The 25,210-nt window shown below is 31.5% G+C and overlaps 2 protein-coding genes across 3 annotated transcripts; both read left to right on the top strand.

The window, feature by feature from the left end:
* Positions 1-3,385: 3,385 nt before the first annotated feature.
* Positions 3,386-22,220, top strand: LOC7495842 (uncharacterized). 2 transcript variants are annotated; one of them, XM_052446762.1, is made up of 4 exons: positions 3,386-3,751; positions 14,813-15,627; positions 19,781-20,867; positions 21,084-22,220. In XM_052446762.1, exons 2-4 carry the CDS (start codon positions 15,550-15,552, stop codon positions 21,608-21,610), a joined length of 1,692 nt encoding a protein of 563 aa, XP_052302722.1. In that variant the 5' UTR covers positions 3,386-3,751; positions 14,813-15,549; the 3' UTR covers positions 21,611-22,220. The 2 variants fall into 2 exon arrangements, with proteins under 2 accessions (XP_052302722.1, XP_024444394.1); XM_024588626.2 differs by lacking the exon at positions 3,386-3,751 and adding an exon at positions 14,233-14,456.
* LOC7495841 (DEAD-box ATP-dependent RNA helicase 42) lies at positions 5,724-9,763 on the top strand. The gene is made up of 3 exons (XM_052446764.1): positions 5,724-7,039; positions 7,410-8,475; positions 8,686-9,763. Exons 2-3 carry the CDS (start codon positions 7,977-7,979, stop codon positions 9,198-9,200), a joined length of 1,014 nt encoding a protein of 337 aa, XP_052302724.1. The 5' UTR covers positions 5,724-7,039; positions 7,410-7,976; the 3' UTR covers positions 9,201-9,763.
* Positions 22,221-25,210: the final 2,990 nt, after the last annotated feature.

The raw sequence follows: 25,210 nt of genomic DNA, 5'->3' as shown, positions 1-25,210 counted from the left end.
AACCATATTCCTAAACATGTTTTAATAAAGAGATTGTGCTAATTTTTTATAAGTTATTAAAATAAAGTAATTCACATTATTAAGGATGTAATAAAATGAGTGAAAACTAGCTTATGATTGAGTTACCAACCTTGTATGAAATTATTAAGTGGTAACCTTGTAAGCATATCCCACTCGGCTTATTTTGAGAAGTTTTAAACTAGAGCTTGATATGATCTTTGAAATATCATCATCGATTTGAATCTACAAGTTGGATGTGGAATTGCCTTGATAATTTCATGATTTTTTTTCCGTATCAAGATGATTCATGATCTCATCCTTGCAAATTATTGAAAAACCTACGAATAGGACAACTCATGGAACTTAAATATATTAGTTTTAATATAATGTTTTTTAAAATTATAAATATGATAAAATCATGTTTAAAATCTATTTAAATTTTTTTAAAAAAATTGAATCAAGTTTTCATGAATAATTTATTATTATTATTATTATTATTATTATACATAACAATTGAAAAAAAAAGAATTCAAATAAAAATTTATAATAATGTTTAAGAATAGTATTAAAAATAAAGAGTATGCAAATCTGAATTTTTTTTTAAGGTGACAAAAAAACCCAAAGAAAACAAAGGAAAAATGAAAAAGTAGAAAAAGGGTCGTCCCCGCCCGCCTGTCCTGCTTCATTTATATCATCCGCCCCTTATTAAAAAAAAAAGTAATAAATGATCTTTCATTTGTCACAATTAAAATGATATTTGCGCTTCCATATATATAATAATTGAGAAAAATAATATTAAAATTCAAATAAAAATTATAATTATAATTATATTTAAGAATCATATAAAAAATAAAGAGTAAACGAAATGAAAGTGATAAATTTTTGTTGGACTGAAAAAAAACCTAAAGAAAACAAAAATAAAAATTAAAACAAAAATAAAAAAAGGCTAGGATAGGCCACGCACGGCTTCATTTATGTTGTCCGCACTTTATTTATTTTTTATATAAAAAAGTAACAAATGACATGTTATGTGTCATAATTGAGATAATCATAGTTTTTAGATCTGACTCGATCTAAGGCCTAGATTTCGAGTTTTAACCGGATCACCGGGTCGTCTGAGTTAATTTTTTTTTAAATCAAAACGACATCGTTTTAGAAAAAAAAGGTCAACGGGTTGCAACTGGGTTTTTAACTAGGTCTTACCGGCTCGCCGGGTCACACTAGGTTTTTCCTTTTCTTATTTTTTTCAACCCAGTTCCAGCCCCGGGTTGACCCGCCGGGCCGGGTCAGATTTCAAAACTATAGAGATAACATTTGTGTCCACCATCGCTAACCAACTCAACTACGATGCAAAATTAATATAACACGATTTAAGAAATATATTAAGGTGTTTTATTATTCATAAAAACAATAAAACATCTTAAGAAACTGAGTGAAGTTATAATTTGTTTTATCTCTTAAAAACTTTAATTGAATAAAATTGAACTCTAATATATTTTTATATAGTTTCAAGGTAGTAGAAAACTATATTTGTTATGAATTGGATACAATATTGTATAATTATTAAGGTGATGTTTGTTTACTATTTCAAGATTTTAAAAAAATGATAACAAGGGTAGATGAAACATGTTTCTTTGCACTTCATGTTTTGAAAATTAAAAAAATTATTTAAAAAATATTATAGAAATAGATTTATTTTATATTTTTATCCTTGACTCTTCAATCAAGTACATTTCTATATTTTTTTTTTGTCTTGGAACATTAACAAAATACAACCTAAGTTACATTATATCGTAATCTAAAACAATTTTTTATCTAACTTGAAACATTTGTTAATTTCATTTTTCTTCATTTCTATCAAACTAATGACTTGAAAATTCATCACCAGCTATTCATTATTTTTTTAGAACCATTATCATTATTTTTAGAGGTGTTGATTAAGATGGTATAAGGATTTGCTCATATTATCCTATCATATTTAAATTTTAAATAACACTATATTTTTTATATATATAAATGTATTGTTGACATATCTTATACTTAATAAAAAAAATTCTATATATAAAATATTAACTTGTAAATATCATGATGATTGTCATAACTCATTTTTTACACCTAATTTTTCCAGCACGATAATTTTCATAACCTATTTTTTACCCCCTAATTTTTCCATGTATTTTTAAAATATGTTTTCAAAATAAATAATAAAAAAAGAAGAATAACTAGTTTAGGAAGTGAACTGAGAAGAAAGAGAGAACATTGGGACTAATGTGAGATCAAACAATTGGGAAATTATTGGAAGATATCATACATATTAAAAAGATGAAATTAATTAATCAGACATTAATGATTAGAAAGAAATAATATAATTATCTAATATTATTTTTTAGTCTAGTTTTCCCTACTTTGTAGAGGATCTCAAACAATATAAATAGAAAGAGAGACATTTAGACAAAAAGAGCATACACATAGACATTGAAAAAAAGATACTCTTGCAAAATAAACTAGCAAAAAACCTAGCACAAGGAGAAAGAAGAAATAGGGGACATAGCAGTCCAATTTTGTCTAATAATAACAACCCCTTCTTGGTGTCCGATCTCTCATCTTAAACCGTCACGGATACACATTTTGTTGTTTCTATCATTTTCCTGGAATTATTTTTTTTCATGTTCTAGCCTACTCTAATGACTCAGAAAGGTCAATTATAGTCCCATATATGATTTATTTGTTGTTTGAATAATTTATTGATTTGTTATGTAGAATAACGAATCGCAAATGTATGTTGATGTTCATGTTGTTTTGAATAAATTTACAGTGTATTCATGATTTTTTTTCTTTTCATGTTCCATAATGATTGCTTATATCAATTGTATATATTTTTACCTTCCATGAATGTGTGTAGTTTAATCAAATTTTAACAAGGATGCATAATAAGTATTCCTTTCACAATAATCACTTCAATAAGATATTCTTTACAATGAATAATTGCAATCAAATGATAGGTTTGAGAACGTGGTTGAAAAATATTTCTTAATATTTTTGAAAAATTTTGATTTTTTTATTTAAAATTAATTTTTATGCTCTTGGATCGTTTTAATGCATTAATACTAAAAATAAAATTTTAAAAATAAAAAATATTATTTTAATATATTTTTAAATAAAAAATATTTTTAAAAAACCACACCATTCATACTTGCTGACAGGTGGAAGTGATCACATGGTTTAGAAACTAGGAATTCTTCACGTGAAAGCTTTCTAGCCTACAATTGCAACAAGATCCTGTATCATCAATGAAAGTCTTTAAAAACAATCCCATAAAATGGAGTCCACATGCAATGCAAGAAACATTCTCAATATAGGTGCGTAAATTCGAGATAGACAACTAGAGCGTGAGCAAAAATATTTGGAAGAAGAGTTGAGGAAAATACATCCTCTCAAAGCAATTCTTTCTCTTTCTTTGTCACACACAAGTGAGAGAGAGAGAGTCACAAAATTATATGGACCTAAGTCCCCCTTCCCGTTTCGTTTTTTCCTTTGCTGTCTCTTCTCTTTCTCTCTCGCGAGTTACTTCCGAAGACAAATAAAAGAAACCCCTTTCCGAGAAGAACAATAGCAAAAACAGAGAAAAAAAACTAAGCAGAAACACGAAAAAAGATCAAGGCTTGTTGTTGTTTCAGCTCACGATACTCAATAAAGAAAGGGAAAGATCTTGTTCCTCTACAATAATATTCTGTTTGTTGTAGCGGACAAGGTAATCTGATTAGATGGATTTATTGATTTTGAGACAACCCTTTATTTTCTTGGTCTAAATTGCGTGTTATTTGTTTTCTTCAAGTTTACTCTTTGAATCAAGCTTTCTTTTTGGCTTTTGATTGATACCCATTTACACCTAGGTACTAATAAGAAAAGGGTCTCTCTTGTATTCCCTTTATTCTTTATATATTCTACAAGTTTCTTTGTTTCTTTGTTTTCTTTGGAGCTGAATGTAAGGGTTTTTTTGGGGGTTTGAGAACTGGATTTTATGTGCTTATTGGTCTATTCTTGTTAGGGTTTTGCCGGATCGTAATTGGGAACTTATTGAATTTCTTTATCTTGGACTGATTAGGGTTTTTGATTCAAGAGCACAGCAGGAAATGAGCTGTCTTTCAAGTGATTGGAGTTGTGGATTGGACAATTTTTGCTTGTCGCAAATTTGAGATTGCATGGAGTGGTATTGTTGAGCATTGCTTGTTTTTGGGGCATGGAAGAAGATTGCACATTTAGGATTGTTTGGCAGTGATCAATAATTTGTGTTTCTGTTGTCTTGGAGGGTAAGGGATTCTGGGCTTTGGATATTTCGTGCTTGATCTTGAACTTGGGAATGATTTGTGTACCAGGGTTTGGTTTTAAGGGAAAGGAGGTGATGATTCTTTGTTGGCACAGAAGGCATCATAGAAGATCAGATTGTAGTGGGCAATTTTCATTTCTCAAGAAACCTTTTGGTTTAACATAATTTGAGTATAGTTCTTCGTCAAGAAGGAAAACTTCTCAAAGTTATTGCAACTGAGTTTTTGTTGAACTATTGCAGTATAGTGTAGTATAATAGCAGATTCAACCGAGCAGATTAGTTTTGAGCTTGGCTATTGAAGTTAATTGTTTTTAACGGCAAAGTACTGCATTGAAATTAATTTCCTGTGAATTCCGTCTCACTGGTGTGTGCATTACGGTGAAGGGAATTTTGGTGGGTTTGGAACTCGTGGCTGTTGGATGTGATATACGAGTTCATGGAGAAGTGTTGAAGCTGGAAATGAATGTGGGGACATGGTGCATGGACAGGAGCATAGTTACTGGTCCATTCCCTTTTCGGAACAGTGCTACTGGAAAGTAATTCAATCATTTTCTTTGGTGAAAGGCATTGCTGTTTTGTGTTTTGGGTTTCTGTTCAATGTCGCGTTGCTTTCCCTTCCCACCACCAGGATATGAAAAGAAGGCCAGGAGTGACGATGTTGATTTACTAAAGAAGGTTAACACTTGCCTTTCACTGCATGACATTGCATAATCAGCACAATATTTATTATATCCATCAAAAGGAATTCTATTCTGATTTGCTTTCAATCGAAACAATCCAATGAGAACCATTTTGTTTTTCCATTGGTATTAAATACTTAAAGAGTCTTTGCTGTCTTGTCTTGGATTTAATTACTCTTAGAGTTGTCACTTAATAGTTTTACTGAGGATACAGAAACAATATTCCTTTCTGAATGAAGCACATTCATTTTCGTACACTGTGTAAACTAAGATAAGATCTTAGCTGTATGTGAACAAAGAATTCTACTGTTTGTTTGGAGCTAAAAGGTCTTGTTGGATGAGATGACAAAGTGGCATTTACCTGCTACAGATAGTTGTGGTTACATGCTTCTGATAAATTGATTGATTCATGGTTTTATTTGTTATTTTTAAGCTCAGTCTGGATTTTGTCTCCTTGTTTGTGCTGTAGATTGTTTTGGTCATGTACACCAGGTTGATTTATTGGCTCATAATTCTATTTGTAGTTTTTTAATTTGTCTGGCCATTGCCTTCTCAGCTATGTTATTGGAGTATTAAGCATCCTTAGTGTGGTATTTGCAGAAATTTCTTGCATCAGAAATCAGGAAGAAGTCCTGGTATTTTTTCTTCTATGAATCTGACCCCTGATTGTTATGATGTTTTCTACAAGAATTTTTTATTTGTATTATTAGCCCAGACAAGCATATTAATTATGGAAAGACTATGGAACTATGGAATTGAGTTCCAATTTTTTTTTTAAAATCTTTAATGCAGTGCAGTAAAGGAAAGCTTTGTTCTCAAAAACTTGAAACTTATAATGTACCTTTTTATTTGTCATCTTAATCAATGGAAAGCCTTTTTTTTGTGCCACTAATTTGAACGAATAGAGAGTTTTGAGAATGGCTGTTCACTGTTTTGCTTTGGTAAACATTCTTGGGTAAATCCTTGGTTAAGTCCTGTTTCTCTGAATCCTATGTGGAAAGTTTCATGTCTATATAATAGAGATTCTTACAAGTTGAAAATATATAATTAATATGAGATAAAAACACACTTTCTTGTGCTGGCTCCAATTAAAATGTTCCTTTAGTGTCTGCTTTTTGTTTGCATCTGTTTACCCTGGAAAGTGCAATGAATTAACCGGCCTTAAATAAGGAATTAAGTGGTGGTTTTTAACAATTTTGTGCTTGGTGTTTGAGATCACGCACAAATCTTTGGTTTTCTGCAATTCCTGTTTTAGTGAATTCCAATTGAAAGGGTAGAATTAATTAGGGGAGATGAAGTTTGTGGGTCTACAAGTGAATTTGTGTCCATTTTGGTGGCCTCTTTTACTTTGAACTGACTCTTGCAGGCTTGCAACAATGTTGCTTCTCAGATTTGCTTATGCTAGAAAAATTATTTGATGAATGGACAGGCTGAATGTTTAGCTTTTTTTTGGTGTAGATTTTACAGGGTAGATGTTCTGAGTCCTTTTTATATTTCCTTATCAGTATGATGCTACTCCAGAAACAGAGCAGTTTATTTTCTCGCTCATATTTGGTGTTGGTGGCCATTTATATCACATCACGTTTTATGATTTTACTATTTTAGTTTCATATTTGGGGTGCAAAGAGATTTTATAGCTCTAGAATACCTGTTCAGAAATGTAAGGTTGCAAGTATTGGGGCTAGATTGCAGATAAGTGTACTTTGCTTCAAATATCAGGGATCATGTCCATTGCACAAGTATGGCATAACTCATGTTCTGCATAAGCTTTTTTGTTTGGGGTTGTAATGATACTATTCCATCTGATGGTTGCCAACTTTTATTACGTGGAAAGAAATGGAAAGATGCCATTATAACTCTATATTTGAGCTGCTTTGTGGGCTTTGTGGAAAGGATGGGAATATCTTTGCCTGGGAGAGCAGGTTTTTATTTGAGGCAGATAAGATGGTTAGAATTTTGAACTTGCAGTCAATAGAGTTTCCCTGTCCTTGGCTGCAACCTCTCAGAGGTCTCGGAAGAAGGAATTGTTTGGGTGGGTGGACTATTTCTGGCATTTCTGTCTACAGGGGTATTACTTGCTCCTGGATGCTGTTTCTTATCTCTTTCACCTCTCTGACCTATTTTCTTGTATGATTTTCATTGTGATGAATTTGGCAATGATAAATGAATGAGTTATAATTTAGGCACACAGGAGGTACCTGGCATTCTCCTTGTTTCATGGATGATGCTTAGAGTAGGCTTCCATGTCAAAGTTTTGATTTGTCTTGTTTGCATTTTGTTCTCAAGTTTTGGGTAGTAAAAGGGTTGACTATATTTTACATGATTTACCTATGTGATGGATTCCTGTGTTTCTCTGATTCTTTTGAGATGAATGATTTCATATCTCTTTCCATAATTTTCAGGAGAAGGAGAGAGAGAAGAAGCCCAAGAAGGAGAAGAAAGATAAAGAGAAGAGAGAAGATAAAGAAAAGAGGGAGAAAGATAGGAGTGATGGAAAGCATAGGGATAAGAAAGACAAAAAGGAAAAGCATAGAGAGAAAAAGGAGAAGGATAGAGAAAAAAGTAGCGCATCAGATGAAAAGAGACTTCCAGGGCAAGCTAAGCTTGACAATGGAGGAGATAAAGCCTCAGGTGAAAGGAAACTTCCTGGGCAATCTAAGCATATCAATGGAGATAAAGCCTTGGATGGCAGGAAATTTCCAGAGAAATCTGAGGGTAATGGTGGAGAGATTATTGCTCAGAAGGGTAAGGAAAGGGATGAGGAGAAGAATAGCATCTCTGGTGAGAAGAAATTTGCTGGGCAATTTTCAGGTTACAATGGTCAGAAGCTCATTCAAATTAACAGCAATTTATCTCACCATACTAGGGATTCTAAATTTGTACAAGAGCTGGGAAAGAGAGCCAGAGATGAAGACAAAAACCAGTTCTCTGAGAAGTTTCCTGGTAAAGATGCAAAAGGGGATGAGGGAATGGTCACACTGGTGGCGAAAGCCCCTAGCAACTGGGTTGATGGAAAAGAAAAGAACAAGAGAGATGATGATGGAAACATGGATGGTCAAGGAATCAGGGATGAAGCAAGATTTAATGGCAGTACTCAGAGCCTTTCTGCAACATTTCAAGCTAGATGTGATGAGACGCCAAGACCACTGGAGAAAGACATTGAGAAGATGGAAGGGAAGGATAAGTCCAAACAAAAGGAAAGCAATCATAAACGCAAGTATAAAGAGAAAAAAGACAAAGAGAAGGATAAAGTCAGGGATAAGGAGAAGAAAAGGGAGGAGAAACCAAAGGAGAAAAGTGAGCATAAGAAGAAAGAGCAAGATAAATTGAAGGAAAGTGGTAAGTCTGATGCTGTAGCTAATAATACTGTAAAACCTTCTCATCTTCCGAAGGAGATCACTAATAGTGCTGTTCACGAAGTAAATATCAAGAAACGAAAGGACTCAGACACAAATGGATTTTTGCATGGTGAGTCAAATTCAAATGACTATTGTTGAAACCTTGTCTACAAATGTTTCTTTTAATCCCGTTTCTCATATTCAAGGTGTAGATTTTCAAGTTCTGATAGTGATTGATCACAAATGCCTTCAACAGAGATTAACAGCTTGTGTAGCAAGTCCAGACTCCACATACTTTTTTAAGTTGATGCATCTGCTTCCATTTTGTTTTCCATTGCAGCTAATGATATTAAGCCGGATAAGTTGCCAAGACCCGCTTCGTCCTTGCCTCTATCAGCTGAGAATGGAAGGATGTTGGGAACTTGCCAAAATCCCACTGCAGCTATACGAGGTAAGCAGGAGGCTGTCAATAATGATAAGGTGGATAATAAAGGACACAAGATAAATGGTTTGATAGAAGCTCAAGCTCTGTCAATCTCCTCAACAACTCAGCCGCTATCTATCTCTTTAATGAAGCCGTTGCATTCAACTGCACAAACGGATCAAATAGCTGAAGTGTCTAAGAAACAACCCCATCCAGATTCCAAGTATCTGCCTTATGTGCTTACAGTGCCCAAAATGGAAGATTGTTCTGATTTCGAGGACCAAGAATGGCTATTTCAGAGCACCAATTCCCAAGCAAAGAAGCCCAAGGTTGGATTTTCAGGGGTCGACGAGACACCACCGGTGTGGTCAGAAGCTCTACACTTTGAGTGGGCTGATGTTTATGCGCTGCCATACGTGATTCCCTATTGATGATTTCAGCAATTGGACATGGTTGACAATCCGGAACAATCTAATGTGTTGGACCCTCCGTAGAACCACGTTCTGCATCGGGGAGAGGTATAGCAACATCTGGGCATTGGGTTGGTTATTCGATTCTCAAGCTGCATTTTTCTGATTCCCTGGACAGTTTAGTCTGCAACTGCCAGAGTATCGAGGCAGTAGTGGTGTGCATTCTTTAACTGCCTGAGTTTTGAAAAGGTGGTGAATGCAAGCTAATGATCTCAGACACTTCATTGCATGCCGGAGCGAGCACGAATAGAAAGGTATTGTTGAAGGGCAGGTTTTTCCTCCTTTCCTTCCGGCACAGTATCACTAATTCATTCAGAAAAAGTAATTGAGCAGGGTTGCTTGGAAGAGATGCACAAGCCTGTGCAATTTTATTCTATTTGCCTTTAGCCGAAGCTCTTTCCAGTTGAAAAATGTAAGAGGAAATGGCTGTGGTCTTGGCAACTCCACAAAAATTTTGATTTGTAACATACGAGGCTTAATTTACAGAAAATATTATATAGAAGAAAAGTAGTAGCATTCATTTATTCACCACTTTCAATTTATTCTCTGCTTTATGATTGATCGTCCTTTCATTGTTTTGTGCTTGTCTCCTAAAATTGTTTCTTGGATAAATTTTATTGCTTAGAAATTTTGTTCAATATTTGAGGTGAAAATGAATATGCTTTATTAAATTATAGTCTTAATATTCGAATTAATAAATAAATAAATAAGAGATTATTTCTCCCTAACTATCAACTATTTCTTGTTGTGCTTTCATCCTTGCAATGGCATGGGATTTTACTATTAAAATTTAAGTAAGATTTTAATAGTTTTGTAAGACAACACTGAAAAAACTTTAGCATATGTTTGGAAGTTTAGTTGATATTATTTTTTAAAGTATTTTTTGTTTAGAAATACATTATAATGATATTTTTTTATATTTTTTTTACATCAGCATATCAAACTGATCTAAAAACATAATAATAATAATAATTTGAAGCTAAAAAAATAAAAAAATTTAAGAACATGATTGGATTGCAATACCAAATAGAACCTAAGAAACTTATTCAAATGAAAAACAAAATATCTTTAATATTGTGGTGAAAGGAATTTTCATTTTAAAATATATTTTTTAATTTTTGATTTTAACAAATTAAAACCATCTTAAAACACTAAATAAAAATATTAATTTAATATCTTATTAAACCAAACATATTTTTTAAACTCAATTCTAAACACAAAACAAATCAATGTAATACATAATACATATATAACAAGACAAGAAATAGTTTTTGTCATATCTTGAAGTTTAAGTTTATATCCCACCATTCTTCCAAGACAAACCTACATTGTCCCATGAGATAAGACTTTATAACATTTTTACGACGCATTCTTCATTATCCATAAATTCAAAAAATATAAAAAAACAAAAAAATTATTAAAAAAATATTTTTATTGTAATATAAAATTATTTGATTATTTGAAAATAATAAAAAATAATTTACATTAATAATTAAATTTATAAAATAGATAAAATAAAAAAATAATTTTATCTATAAATGAAAGTAATCAAATATATTTAAAAAATAAATAAACAATCACTTAGATATGTCAACAAATAAAATAACCATAAAAATAAAGAAAGAATTATTTTTGACAAATAATTCAATAAAAATAGAGAAAAAACCTATTTTATTAATAAAATAACCATAAAAATAAAGAAAGAAGTATTTTTGACAAATAATTCAATAAAAATAGAGAAAAAACCTATTTTATTAATAAAATAAAACTAAATAATACGATATAAAATGATTTTTTTATATAAACTGTTGCTTTTATTTATTAATTGACGTTAAATTAAATAATATATTAGTTAACAATTAAAAGAGAATTAGATTATTATTTTTATATTTATATACATGACACAGTATGAGGGCATTATCATCCTTGCATAACATATATATATTGCTTTTATAATTTTCCTTACTTAACAAATAGAAATCATAATTCAATATAGTATAGACCGAACAATAGATCATAGAATAGCTGCCTAAAAGAGTGATGGATTTGGAATTTGTAGCTGTTAGTCTCGGAAGTTCATGGAGGAGTGCTCCTCGAAAGCAATATTTCAGCCAGTCATTTTCTTGTTTGGAAGGCGTTTATGTGTTTCCTAATGTGGGATCCTGTGAACGTTCAAAGATAAATCACGTACCTAAAATCTTCTCGCCTGTTAATTTTTGGTTAAAATTTTTATAAATAAAATTTATTTTAAATAAAATAGATCTAATAAACATCACAGATTCAAAGTATTTAGGTTTGGTAGTTAGCTAAGATTAAAGAAACGTAAATCTAGCAAAAATAAATTCAAAAAACTTGGTGATGTTCAAGTTTTAAGATTATATGTCTGATTGTGAACGATTCTCTATAATAAAAGTATAGAAGATATAATAAACCATTATATTTATACTTGTATGTGTATATAAAATCTCATAGTGGATTTATCAGACTTATTATCTCATTAATAATATGTAAGAGATATTTATCTCTCATTAATATCGTAAAAAACAAAGGGGTTTTCAGTCATTCTCTTCTTTGAAAACGACAAGGTTCACGAGGTATAAATACCTCCTGAATTATCCAGGTAAAATGTAAGAACTTTTCATCTCTTAAGATAAAAATATATAGATTTCAAAGCATTAATCAGCTTAAAAATCAAGAATAAACATCTTTTTTCCTTAAATTTAAAATTTTTTAAATCATTTAATACATTTCCGGTAAATATATTAACTTTATCATCAAATGGTCTTTAATTCCTCCGATTATAACTGTTTTTGCATATACTAAAACTTATATAATAAGTCTAGAATTCCTTAAATTAAAAAAAAAAAACACAAACACTTAAATATATTAATTAACCACTATCACCAACACTAAATTACCTCTTATCTATAAATCTTAAATTTTGATACATTGTCACTTCCAAAAGAAGATATGGATTTCCATGTAGGCAGGAATATGATGTCATGAATAGCATCATTTTAATGGTCATATGCAATAAGAGGAGGAATTTCTTCGTCGTAAAGTTTTCTAGTCTACAAGTACAAGAAAGTGATCCTTCATCGTCGTGAACACACCTCTACCAACAGTCCTAGAAAATCTAGTCCACGTCAAATACAAGAAATAATGGGAGGAACTGTGACTTGGGATTAAACGGTTTGTTTAGTTTTAGGTTCGAGACCTATGGTTGCTTATATGATAGCTACTGGAGGCTTACATGGTTGTTAACTTCAGGACCCGTGAGATTAATCGAGGTGCACGCAAGCTGACCCGGACACCGACGTTAAACTTAAAAAAATAAAAAATCTATTCCATGTCAAATACAACAAATAATGGGAGGATCAGTTTCTACCTCTATAATTACTAATATAATAATTATTATAAGTTTATATGATTATTAATTTTATAATATATAGAATTAATCGATATAATATATAGAATTAATCAATATAAACATAAACTAGTTTGAATATATAAATGAAAAACACTAGGAGGAGTTGTGTTATAAAAATTGATTTGCTCAAAATAGATTATTTCGTTAATTTGTTGATTTCCAAATCTAAAACTTATTCCTCATCGAGTTTTTTTTGTACTGGGTCGGTGATAGTTGATCCAATCAAAATCGGTCAACTATTTTAGTTGAAGAAAAAAGAAAAAACTCTCAAGCATTTCAGTGTCTTTCTCTGTCAGTTGTCACACAAGTGACTTCAGTCACAAATTTGCACATGGAACTAACTCACTCTGCTCCTACTTGGCAAAGTATATTTAAAAATTGGTCTCCTGTCCTTATTGGCCTTGTACAGTTAAGGATGCATGCTGCGTGTCATGTTATATATATATATATATATATATATATATATATATATATATATATATATATAACATGTGAAGATATGATAAAAATTAATTTTAAATTTAGGTATACGAGACATGTGATAGAATAAGGAGAGATATAATTACAATGCACACGAAATAGTTAGTTATTAAACGTTTAATGTGTTACTTTTCGTTTGAACTCGGTAATTTATTGACCCGATCGATTTATAATCCAAGTTAAATTTTAAATTATAACGGATAAAAGTTATATAAAATATTGATAGACCAATCTTATCAAAATCTAATTTGATATTTTTTAAAAATATAATATCATTTTATTTTTTTAAATAATCTTAAAATAATAAATTTTTTATTATTATTTCAAGCTATTTTATTTAACTCGTGACTTGAACCTTATTCTGAACTTTGCATGAGTAATAAAATCATGATATTTTTTTGTGGATTAAAATTGCATTAACCAAATAAATATTTTAAAGAAAAATAAATATTATATAATTTATTTTGTAACTTTCATAATAAGACACATGGTGTTATTATTTTTAACTTAAAAAATTACCTCATGTTATCATATATATAACAAATTTAAAAGGATAAAAGTGGCAATACTTATAGTTTGAAACAGAAACAAACTGAAATTATTACTCTAATCTTTTCATAATCATTATGATAATTATGGAGATACCGATCCTCCTAATCAAAGTAACCATATTTTAGATAATTTACATTTTAGATATCCAATTTCTAAGCAAATATAAATAAAATAAATATTTATGTATTAAACTTAATTATATATTATTATTGGCTATACTTTTTAAAGTTTTATTTTCATTTATTCTTAAGTTTATAAAATTCATTTGTTTTCGTAAGGAAACTTTTTTTATAACATATATATTCTTTGTTCAACAATAAAAGTATTCCCAGAACAACTTACTTCAATTAAAATTAAATCTATTATTATATGATATCTAAAATACACTCTCATAATAAATTAATATATTAAAAAAATTAATAAATTCTCAAATATAATTTAAATGAAAAATTACTTCCAAATTTTTAAGAATTGTGTCATCAAATACCTATAATCTCATATCTCAATGATTACTAATTTTTCTTCTTCCTTTTCATTCTTGCGTGTAACTTCCGTAGACAAACAAAAGAAATAAAAGGAAACCCCTCTTTCTCTATTAGAAGAGAGCAACAACAGTAGCAGAAACAGAGAAAAAACCAAGACAGAAACACGAAAAAAGATCAAATTCTTTCATTGTTTCTGTTCACGAAATTCTATAAAGAAAGCGAAAGATCTTGTTCCTCTACAATAATGTTCTGTTTGTTGTAGCGGACAAGGTAATAGATAGATATATTGATTTCAGACAACTTTTTTTTTTCTTTTTTGTCTAAATTGTGTATGATTTGTTTTCTTCAAGTTTACTCTTTGAATCAAGCTTTCTTTTTGGCTTTTGATTGATACCCATTTCTGATTAGGTATTAAAAAGAAAAGGGCTTCTCTCATATTCCCTTTATTCTTCATTTATTCTACAAGTTTCTTTGTTTCTTTCGGGGTTTTCTTAGAGCTGAATTCAAGGTTTTTTTTGGGGTCTGAGTAGTGGATTTTATGTGCTTGTTGCAAAGTTTGTATTTTTGTAGGGTTTGCTGGATCATAACTGGGAACTTATTGAATTTCTTGATTTTGGACTGATTAGGGTTTTGATTCAAGAGCAAGGCAGGGAATGAGCTGTCTTTCAAGTGGTTGGACTTGTGGATTAGACAATTATTGCCTATCGTTAATTTGAAATTGCATAGAGTGGTATTGTTGAGCATTGCTTGTTTTTGGGCATGGAAGAGGATTGCGCATTTAGGATTGTCTGGAAGTGATCAAGAATTACTTTTTTTTGTTGTATTGGAGGGTAAAGGTTTCTGGGTTTTTGGCTGTTTTATGCTTGATCTTGAACTTGGGAATGATTTGTGCATTAGGGTTTCCTTTCAAGGGTAAGGAGGTTATGGTTCTTTATTGCCACAAAAGGCAACGCTGAAGATCGGATTTCAGTGGACAATTTCATTTCTCTAGAGACCTTGAGGTTTAACATAATTTGAGCAAAGTTGTTCATCAAGAAGGAAAACATTTCAAGGTTACTTTTGCAACTGAGTTTTTGTAGAATTATTGCAGTAGAGCGTAATGTACTAGAAGATTTGATCGAGTGGATTAGTTTGAGCTTTGTTATTGAAGGGGATTTTGGTGGATTTGGGACTCGTGGCTGTTGGATGTGATATACAACTTCATGGGGAAGTGTTGAACCTGGTAATGAATGTGGGGACATGGTGTATGGACAGGAGCATAGTTACTGGTCCATTCTCTTTTCAGAACAGTGCTTTTGGAAAGTAATTCAATCATTTTCTTTGGTGAAAGGCGTCACTGTTTTGTGTTTTGGGATTCTGTTCAATGTCGCGTTGCTTTCCATTTCCACCACCAGGATATGAAAAGAAGGCCAGAAGTGATGATGTTGACCTGCTAGAAAAGGTTCATACACTTGCCTTTTATTGAATGACATTGCATATTTGGCATGATATTTATTAGAGCAATCAAAAGGAATTCTTTTCTGATTCGCATTTAATTGAATCAATTCCAATGGCAACCAATTTGGTTTTCCATCAGTAGTAAATACTTCCTGGAAGTCTTTGCTGTCTTGTCTTAAATTCATTCACTCTTAGACTTATCATGTAATAGTTTTACCCGAGGATACAGAAAAAGTACTCCTTTCCAAATGAAGCACATTCATTTTCGCAGGCTTTGCTTAAACAAAGATAAGATCTTCGTTGTATGTACAAAGCGTTATGCTGTTGGATGCTAAATGATCATGGTGGATGAAATGACAGTGGCATTTTCTGTTCCTCCTATACGTAGTTGTGGTTACAGGCTTCTTATTAATTGATCGATTCATGTTTGTATTTGTTATTCTTTAATATCTGTCTGGCTATTGCCTTCTCAGTTATGTTATTGAAGTATTATGCATCCTGATTATGGTATTTACAGAAACTTTTAAGTGCTGTTAATTTTGTCCATGCATGAATTTCATCCTGGATTCTTGTGATGTTTTCTACGAGATTTTTTTTTTTTTTTGTATTATTAGCTCAGATGAGCTTATAATTTACAAGAAGACTATAAAACTGAGTTCCAAAATTATAGAAAGCTCTTCAATATAGTGCAGTGAAGGAAGCTTTGTTCTCAAAAAAGTCAAAACTTAGAAAGTTACCTTTATATTTGTCATCAGATGATCGACTTCCATGAGTCAGGAAATTATATCTACAATGAGATGCTCTAACCATGTAGAGCCCTGATTAATTGAAAGCCTTTATTATTGGCTCTGTGTCATTAATTTGAATGAATGAGAATTATTCGTGCCATTTTTTTATTATTGAGTTGACCAATTTTGTATCTTGTTAAATAACCAGCTCAATTTGCAATGCTGGTTGCTTGTAAAATCTTATTTGGTTATGGTTGCTTATGAGATTAGATTTGCTGTACACTTGTTGTGGTCAGGAATTCAAATCACACGTTCCTTTTTAGGTTTAGATGGATAAATGGTTTCAGGGTGTGGAATATCAAATGGCATGAAAAAGAATTCTGTGTAAGTTGGAATGTGTTGTAATTTTTTGGTTGAATTTAATACCTACTGAGAAACTAGCATGAAATAATTAGAGCAGGACCCTTTTATGGAAAAGAATGGGCAAGTCATAAAGCATTCTGTAATTTACATTTGAAAATGTGATGTTCAAGCTGTTTTTATTCAGAGAATAATAAAGGAATAGGATAACTAAGATACTAGGTCCTGTAGTAATGGAGGAGAGCGAGGACAGGTTGAACAGACTACCCAAAACCAATGCAAACAGAGTTGAAGGAGTACCCCCAAAAAATGAAAGTGGATATGACTCCCTACTCATTATTCAAAAAAAGAACAGGAAAAATGAGGAGAAATTTGAGATATAAATGTTTAAATGTTCAAGTATGTGACAGCTGTAATATTAGCATTTCCAACTTTTCAATTGGAAACCACACTGTTTGTTATGTTTAGGGTTTCACAGCATTGTAAATATCTAATGACTTCTTATTTCTAATGAAAGCAGTAAATGAGAACTCTTGGATTTATGTGGTTTAGCACACCTGGATTTGCCCCTTATTTCCCTTAAGCCTCAATGGAATGTTGATGTTCTTGCCTCACCAAGATGTTGGGTGCATCTTGTACAAAAGTATCTGATAGGATAAAAAAGTTAAATGAGTTTCACGTCTATAATTCCTTAAAATTCTTTTCAGCTGAGGTCCTTCACGGGATTGAAGTTTCTATGAAACATTGTGTTACTGCTCTATAACATCTGTCTGCCTTAATCCTGCACAAAAATGAGAAACAGGATTGAAAGTTCACAAGTTTAACGTCTAAAATTTCTGAAAATTCAATTTCAAGGTCCATTGTGCTGAGAGCCTTCTGGGATTGAAGACTTATAATATCTATCTTAACTTAATGTATGGAATTTTGCTTTTTAACTTATGCGGTATTTGCTCTATAGAGTGTTAAACTGCCATTAAAGAAAACTTGTGGAGGTAGAGAAATACATACATATTTGATTCTTAAATCGTAATCTCATATGCTATTTCGATTTTCCTGATGAGATATGTGTAATATGAAATCTTATTGTTATGGTTTAGGAAATTCACACTGATTAGGATGGTTTTACTTGGTCCAGTACTTTAGCTTAAATAGGCTTTACAACATTTCTGTTTAATTATGGTCTGATTATTGAAAGTAGATTGTCCTTTCAGGATACACAGATTAATAAATGGATTATAAGATAAAGTACTAGCAGTTTTTCTAGAACTTTTTAACTAAAATTCAATTATTAGATATGTTTGTTTGTTCCAAGGTGTGTGGAGATGGGCAATGTGTCTTAAATGGAGATTTTGGAGAATGGTTGCTTACTATTTTGCTATTGGTGTTTTAGTTCATGGGTAAGTCCTTGGTTTAAGCCATTTCTCTGTTAGTCCTATATGGAGGAGGAACCAGTAATTGCATGTTTATAATAATAATAATAAATAAATAAAAAAGATTCTTGCAAGCTGGAACCAAGTAGTAAATATGAGATCAGAACATACACCTACTGGTGCTGGCTCAAATTAAAATGTTTCTTTAGTGCCTGCTTGTTGCTTGCATCTATTCACCCTGGAAATGTGATGAATCAACCTGCCTTAAATAAGGGATTCTGAATATGATTGTTAACTAGTTAGCTCTTGTTGTTTGAGTTCTTGAGTAAATCTTTGGTTTTCTGCTATTCCTATTTTAGTGAATCCCATGTGTAAGGAGTGGATTGATTGTATGTATCTACAATTTCTACTGAAAATTAGGGAGATGAGGTTTGTGAGCCTGCTAGTGAATTTGTGTCCATTTAGGTGGCCTCTTTTACTTTGTCAAGTTTTAAGGTTAAAAAAAACAAGACGGGCTTGCAAAATTGGAAGAAAAAAAACTGTATATGCCATTTTATGGTTTTTTTTTTAACATCCATAACTCTGTTTTGGAGATGCATAGTCTGCTGAATGCATCAAGAACTTCAATTTCAGCAGTTTATAAGTCTCCAAGTAAATGCTAGTATTTATATGCATCGCGAGTCAGATGTGGAGATCTGTCTCTTGCAATGATGCTCCTTAGATTTGCTTTTGATGGATGAACAGGTGGAATGTTTACCTTGTTTTTCTTGTAGATTTTCCAGGGGATGGATGATGGGACTCCTTTTTATATTTCGATATCAGTATGATGCTACTCCAAAAATGTAGTTTATTTTCTTGCTCATATTTGGCTCCGTGGCCATTTATATCCCATCAAGTTTTATGATCTTCCTATTTTAGCTCTGTTATTTGGGTGCATGTAGATTTTTTATCTCTGCAATACCTGTTCAGGCATGTGAGGTTGCAGATATTGGGGCTAGAATGCAGATGAGTGGGCTTTGCTTCAAATATTAGGGATTCTGTTCATTTTATAAGTATGTCTTAATCATGTTCTTCATGAGTTTTTATATTTGGGATTGTAATGATATCATTTCATGGAATGGTTTCAGGCTTTCAGTGTCCAGAAAGAAATGGAAGATGGCATTATAACTCTATATTTAAGCTACTTTCTGAGCATTGTGAAAAGGATGGAAATTTCTTTGCCTGGGAGGGTAGGGTTCTATTTTAGGTGGATATGATGATTAGAATTTGGAACTTAGTCGAATTCATAAAGGGCCCATTCCCCGGCTCCCTCTTTGTAGAGGTCTTAGCAGAAGGAAATGTTTGTCTAGATTATGTTTGACGTGGAAATGTTCTGTAATGGGTGTTTCTCATCTCTTTCACGTCTCTGACCTCATTTCTTGTAATTCTTTTTAGCATGATGAAGTTGGCAACTGATAAATTTAGGCACACAGAGTTACCAGGCATTCTGCTTCTCTCATGGATAATGCTTAGGGCGGGTTTCTGCATAAAAGTTTTGATTTGTCTTATTTGCATTTTGAATTCATGTTTTGGGTAGTGAAACAGTTGAATATATATTTACGTGATATGCCTATGTAACGGACTCCGGCGTAATCAGTGAACACACTGTCTCTGATTCTCTTGAGTTGAATTATTTATTATTGCTTTCTGAAAATTTCAGGAGAAGGACAAAGAAAAGAAGCACAAGAAGGAGAAGAAAGATAGAGAAAAAAGAGAAGATAAAGAAAAGAGGGAGAAAGATAGGAGCGATGAAAAGCATAGGGATAAGAAAAACAAAAAGGAAAAGCATAGAGAGAAAAAGGAGGACAGAGATAAGGATAAGGAAAAAAGTAGTGCCTCAGATGAAAAGAGACTTCAGGGGCAAGCTAAGCTTGACAATGGTGGAGATAAAGCCTCAGGTGAAGGGAAACTTCCTGGGCAATCTAAGCATATCAATGGAGATAAAGCCTTGGATGGCTGGAAATTTGGAGAGAAATCTGAGGGTAATGGTGGGGAGGTGTGCACTCAGAAGGGGAAGGAAATTGATGTGGATAAAAATAATGTACCTAATGACAAAAAATTTGCTGGACAATTATCAGGTTACAACGGTCAGAAGCTAATTCAAAACAGCACTTTGTTTCACCAACCTAAGGAATCTAAATTTGTCCATGAGCTGGGCAAGAGAGCCAGAGCTGAAGACAGAAACCAGTTCTTTGAGAAGTTACCTGGTACAGATGCAAAAAGGGACGAGGGAATGGTCAGACTGGTGGTGAAGGCCTCTGGAAATTGGGTTGAAGAAAAAGAAAAGAACAAGCGAGAAGATGATACAAGGTTGGATGGGCATGGAATCAGGGATGAGGCAAGATTTACTGGAAGTGTTCAGAGCCTTTCTGGAACATTTCTGGCTAGAATTGATGGAATGCTCAGACCACTGGAGAAAGACATTGAGAAGAAGATGGAAGAGAAATATCAGACCAAACAAAAGGAAACTGATGATAAACACAAGGATAGACGGAAGGATAAAGAGAAAAAAGGTAAAGAGAAGGATAAAGTCAGGGTTAAGGTCAAGAAAAAGAAGGAGAAAGCGAAGGAGAAAAGTGAGCATAAGAAGAAAGATTCAGTTAAATTGAAGGAAAGCAATATGTCTGACGTTGTAGGTAACCATACTGTAAAAACCTCACATCTTCTCAAGGAGAGTACTGATAGTGCTGTCGATGAAGTAAATATAAAGAAACGAAAGGACTCGGACATGAATGGATTTTTGCATGGTGAGTCAAAATGACTATTATTGAAATTCTGTGAACCAATGTTTCTTTCAACCAGATATGATGGATTTATCATATTCTTAAAGGTGTTGATTTTCAAGTTTTGATATTGATTCACCAGAAATGTTCAGAGATTAGTCCATTATGTTAGGCAAATCCAAACTCCACATGCTTTTTATCAGCTAATGCATTCTGCTTCCCTTTTGTTTTCTTTTGCAGCTAATGATATTAAGCCTAATAAGTTGCCAAGGCCTACTTCTTCCTTGCCTCTATCAGCTGAGAATGGAAGAATGTTGGGAACATGCCAAATTTCCACCGCAGTTATAAAAGGTAGACAGGAGGCTGTTTATACCGAAAAGGTGGGTAATAAAGGACACCTGATAATTGGTTTGATAGAAGCTCAAGCTCCATCCATCTCCTCAACAACTGAATCACTACCTATTTCTTTAACGAAGTCTTTAACAAAACCTTTGGATTCATCTGCACAAACTGATCAAATAGCTGAAGTGTCTAGGAAACAACCCCACCCAGATTCCAAGTATCTGCCTGAGGTGCTTACAGTACCCAAAATGGAAGAGTGGTTAGAATTTGAGGATCAAGAATGGCTATTTCAGAGCACCAATTCCCAAGCAAAGAAGCCCAAGGTTGGGTTATCAGGGGTCGATGAGACACCAATGGTGTGGTCAGAAGCTCTGCAGATTGAGACGGCTGATGTTTATGCACTGCCATACGTAATGCCTTACTGATGATTTTGGCAATTGGACACGGTTGCCTATCATGCACCATCTAATGTGATGGACCCTCCATAGGACCACACTGAGGAGAGGTATTGCAGCATCTTGGCGTTGAGTTGGTTATTTGATTATCCAGCTGCATGTTTCTTATTCCTTGGACAGTGTAGTCTGCAACTGCCTCAGTTTCGTAGTGAAGCGCATTCTTCAACTGCCTGATTTTTGAAAAGGTGGTGAATGCAAATGATCTCGGACACAGAAGTGCATGCAGGAGCAAGCACATATACGAAGTTATCATTGAAGGGCAGGTTTTTACCTCCTGGAACAGAATCACAAATTCATTTAGAAAAAGCAACTGAGCAGGGTTGCTTGGAAGAGATGCATAAGCTTGTGCAATTTTATTTTATTTGCCTAAAGCCAAAGTTCTTCCTAGTTGAAAATGTAAAAGAAAATGGCTGTGGTCTTGGCAACTCCACAACAGTTTTGATTTGTAGCATGCAAGGCTTATTGACAAGGAATGTCAGATAGAAGAAAAGGTAGTAGCATTCATTTATTCACCCTTCTTGTTACTGTTTTTCAAATTTTCATCCTTTTATGTTCACAGAGGCAAGTCATTTTTGTGTCATTGTTTTTTCGAGCCCCATCTCGTTGCTTTTGGTTCAAGCATGTGAATGTTTGTATTTTAGTCAACATGTATACACCTTGGTCATGATATCCATTGTTAGCTTAGAAATTTTGCCCATTGGATTATTGATTATTCTTTCGTATATACTTGGGGATAATAAAACCTTAGGTGAAAATGATTATGATGGATAGATAGTTCTGCATGCTGCAATGTGAAGTGGGCAACCCTTGCAATCGCATGAAAATTGTGCGAGGGATGTTGTGCTAGCTGCTTGTGATATCCAGTAATATGCTTGCCATACCTGTGATCATTGATAATCAAATTGTGTTCAGTCAAGTTTTGATTTTATTTTTTTAAAATTAAAATTATCAAAATAGTATCTTTTTTTTAAAAAATAATCTTGAAATAATAGTATTTTGAGTCGATATAAATTAACACATCCAACTTGTAACTAAATCCTGAGTTAGATCATGAACTGGGTAATGTTACTTATAACTAAATCCTGAGCTAGATTATGAACTGGGTAATGTTTAATAACTTTATACGTGACATCTTAAGAACATCACTGAAAAAAATATAGAAATTACATGAAAGAAATTTCTTTTTTTTAAAAAAAAATTAAACAGTGTAAATTTCCCATTCACAACAGAAATTTTAGAAAAGAAAGTTACGTTAATTAAGTGTATGGAAAATTAAAATTTTAAAAGTGCTTTTACATTTTCACACGAAAAGGAATGGCTAAATGGTTAGAGTTGAAGAAATTAAAAAATAAAGTAATTTAATGATACAAGAAAAATAAATGGAGTAAGAATCAGGAAAAGTAAAAAAATATAAGTTAGTTAGCCATCTGTTTTTCGATCTTATATCTGTTTTTTTTAATATTCTATATAAAATATCATATATCTCAACATAAGAAAAATTAATTCCTAAATCTAAAGGAAACAAATATATGCCTCAGTCTCAAATAAATGCAATTAAACTATAAGTCGATGTGAATTCTTTAAAATTATTAAAAAAAAACTAATTAATTTTAATTTACATATAAACCATAATTTTAAAATCCCATACAAAAATTAATTTAGAATAAAACTCACGTCATAGGTGGGCAGAGTCAATCCAAAAAAATAATTTACTAAAAAATTTAAAACTTCATCATTTTGATAAAAAAAAAAATTAACAAGTTAGATATTTGAATTTTGACCGGATCAATTTAAATTTTTTTTTCAACCTAAACTGAATTAGATCTCAAGTTTATCAGCTTCAAATTGTTACACGAAGCTAATCTAGTTTTAAAACAATGATACAAACTTTTTAAAGCTTCTTTTGAAAAAAAAAAAACAGAAATATGGATTTGTTTTATTGAGAACAACAAGAAATGGCAGGTAAAAAAAGACCATTTCAGTGGCAAATAATTTATAAAAGAAAATACACCAAAGAGTTTTACCAACTCCAATAGCATTTAATGCAATTATTTATTTATTTTATTTATATAACAAGTCATAATTACACCTTACATATCATCAGGTTGTTACTTGTTTTTATCAATTTATAAGATTTATTATTATTCTTTTTTTTATATATAGACTTTTATTATATGTAAATACGTGTCTTAAATGACCATATTAATGTGCCAAGAGATCTTCAAGTGTACTGTTGTTTTCAATGAATATAAATAATTAAGGGTATTTTATGTTCAGTTTTCATTTATGAACAAATCTCTTTTTAATTCGATCAATATCTATATAGATAGGGATATTAATTCTTGGTTGAAAAGCTTAATTAAGCAGTTGATATTAGAGATAGCATATTAATGTTAATATTGAATAATAAAATTTTATAAAATATTTAATATTAAATAATAAAATTAAAAAAAATTTAGTAGTGGCACAACCCGTAAACCTGACCTTGTATATATTTTTTTTTATAAGGGATAATTGACTTGTTATCCATTTTTTTAAAAAAAAATAAAAAATAATAGGTAATTTATTGCATAAAAGACAATAATATTGGCCCCCGATACTCGAAGTAGCTAGCAACCTCAACTCATACTCATTATAATATACAATTGTTAACTTCTTGAGCTATGAGACACATATTTTATAAAACAATTAAAAATTTATCAACATGATTTAATATTCATATCCCATGTTATTTAATTGTTTTGTTAATATTTCAAATTTTGTTCAAAGAAAAAATATAGAATATAAAATTTCTAATAATTATGTCATATTATTACATTTAGACCTTTAAAAAGAATTAATGAATAGAAACACCTTTTTAAAAAATTAATCAATAGAAACAGATTAAAGGACCTTATTTACATTAAATAGGTCATTTTTTCAGAAGTCATATTAAATGTAATAAATAGCCTATTACAAGTAATTCTACCATTAATCATGACATTCTGGTCATTGTTAGTTTAATTAGGAAAGAAGAAATCTTTTAGTCTCAAGATACTGATAATAGAACATTACATTAAAAAAACATAATTGATGAAATTTTTATAAATTTGTTAATGATTGTTGCATTAGTAAATTAGTATTCTAGTTCACCTAAGATAAATTGATTTGTTAGAAGTAATGAATGAAATATTTTAAGATTTTATCGTAGTAGTTTATGAAAATAAAATTTATTATATTATATAAATTTATATATTACTTACTAGAGTATATATATAAAAAAATGATGCATGCATTAAATTTTGAATTCATCTCAATTTGTTAGTAGAAAAGAATCTCTAGGTTAATTCAATCAATTTGATACATATTTTATTATAAAATAAAATGAAGATAATAATATATTTGATAGTGTTATAATTACGAACTAATGTTAAATAAGTGATAGAAACTAAAAATGTGATAGAGTTAGTATTGCATGAGGACATAATAGTTATGCTGGTGAATAAAAACTTAAACTAAACATAATTAATTGTGCGAAAAATATTGATATTGGAGAGATATTATAAGAATAAAGACTTACATGATTGAAGA

The sequence above is a fragment of the Populus trichocarpa genome, chromosome 1 (genome assembly GCF_000002775.5).
Source record: "Populus trichocarpa isolate Nisqually-1 chromosome 1, P.trichocarpa_v4.1, whole genome shotgun sequence".
Classification (NCBI taxonomy): Eukaryota; Viridiplantae; Streptophyta; class Magnoliopsida; order Malpighiales; family Salicaceae; genus Populus; species Populus trichocarpa.
The sequence above is the reverse complement of the archived record's forward strand: the minus strand, read 5'-3'. Positions and strand labels throughout refer to the sequence as shown.

Excerpts from the sequence above, each read along its gene's own strand:
- LOC7495841 (XM_052446764.1), top strand. The coding sequence starts at position 7,977 with ATGGTCACACTGGTGGCGAAAGCCCCTAGCAACTGGGTTGATGGAAAA. Across the intron at positions 8,476-8,685 it reads CACAAATGGATTTTTGCATG|CTAATGATATTAAGCCGGAT; the intron begins GTGAGTCAAATT and ends TTTCCATTGCAG.
- LOC7495842 (XM_052446762.1), top strand. The coding sequence starts at position 15,550 with ATGTCGCGTTGCTTTCCATTTCCACCACCAGGATATGAAAAGAAGGCC. Across the intron at positions 15,628-19,780 it reads ATGTTGACCTGCTAGAAAAG|GAGAAGGACAAAGAAAAGAA; the intron begins GTTCATACACTT and ends TGAAAATTTCAG. Across the intron at positions 20,868-21,083 it reads CATGAATGGATTTTTGCATG|CTAATGATATTAAGCCTAAT; the intron begins GTGAGTCAAAAT and ends TTTCTTTTGCAG.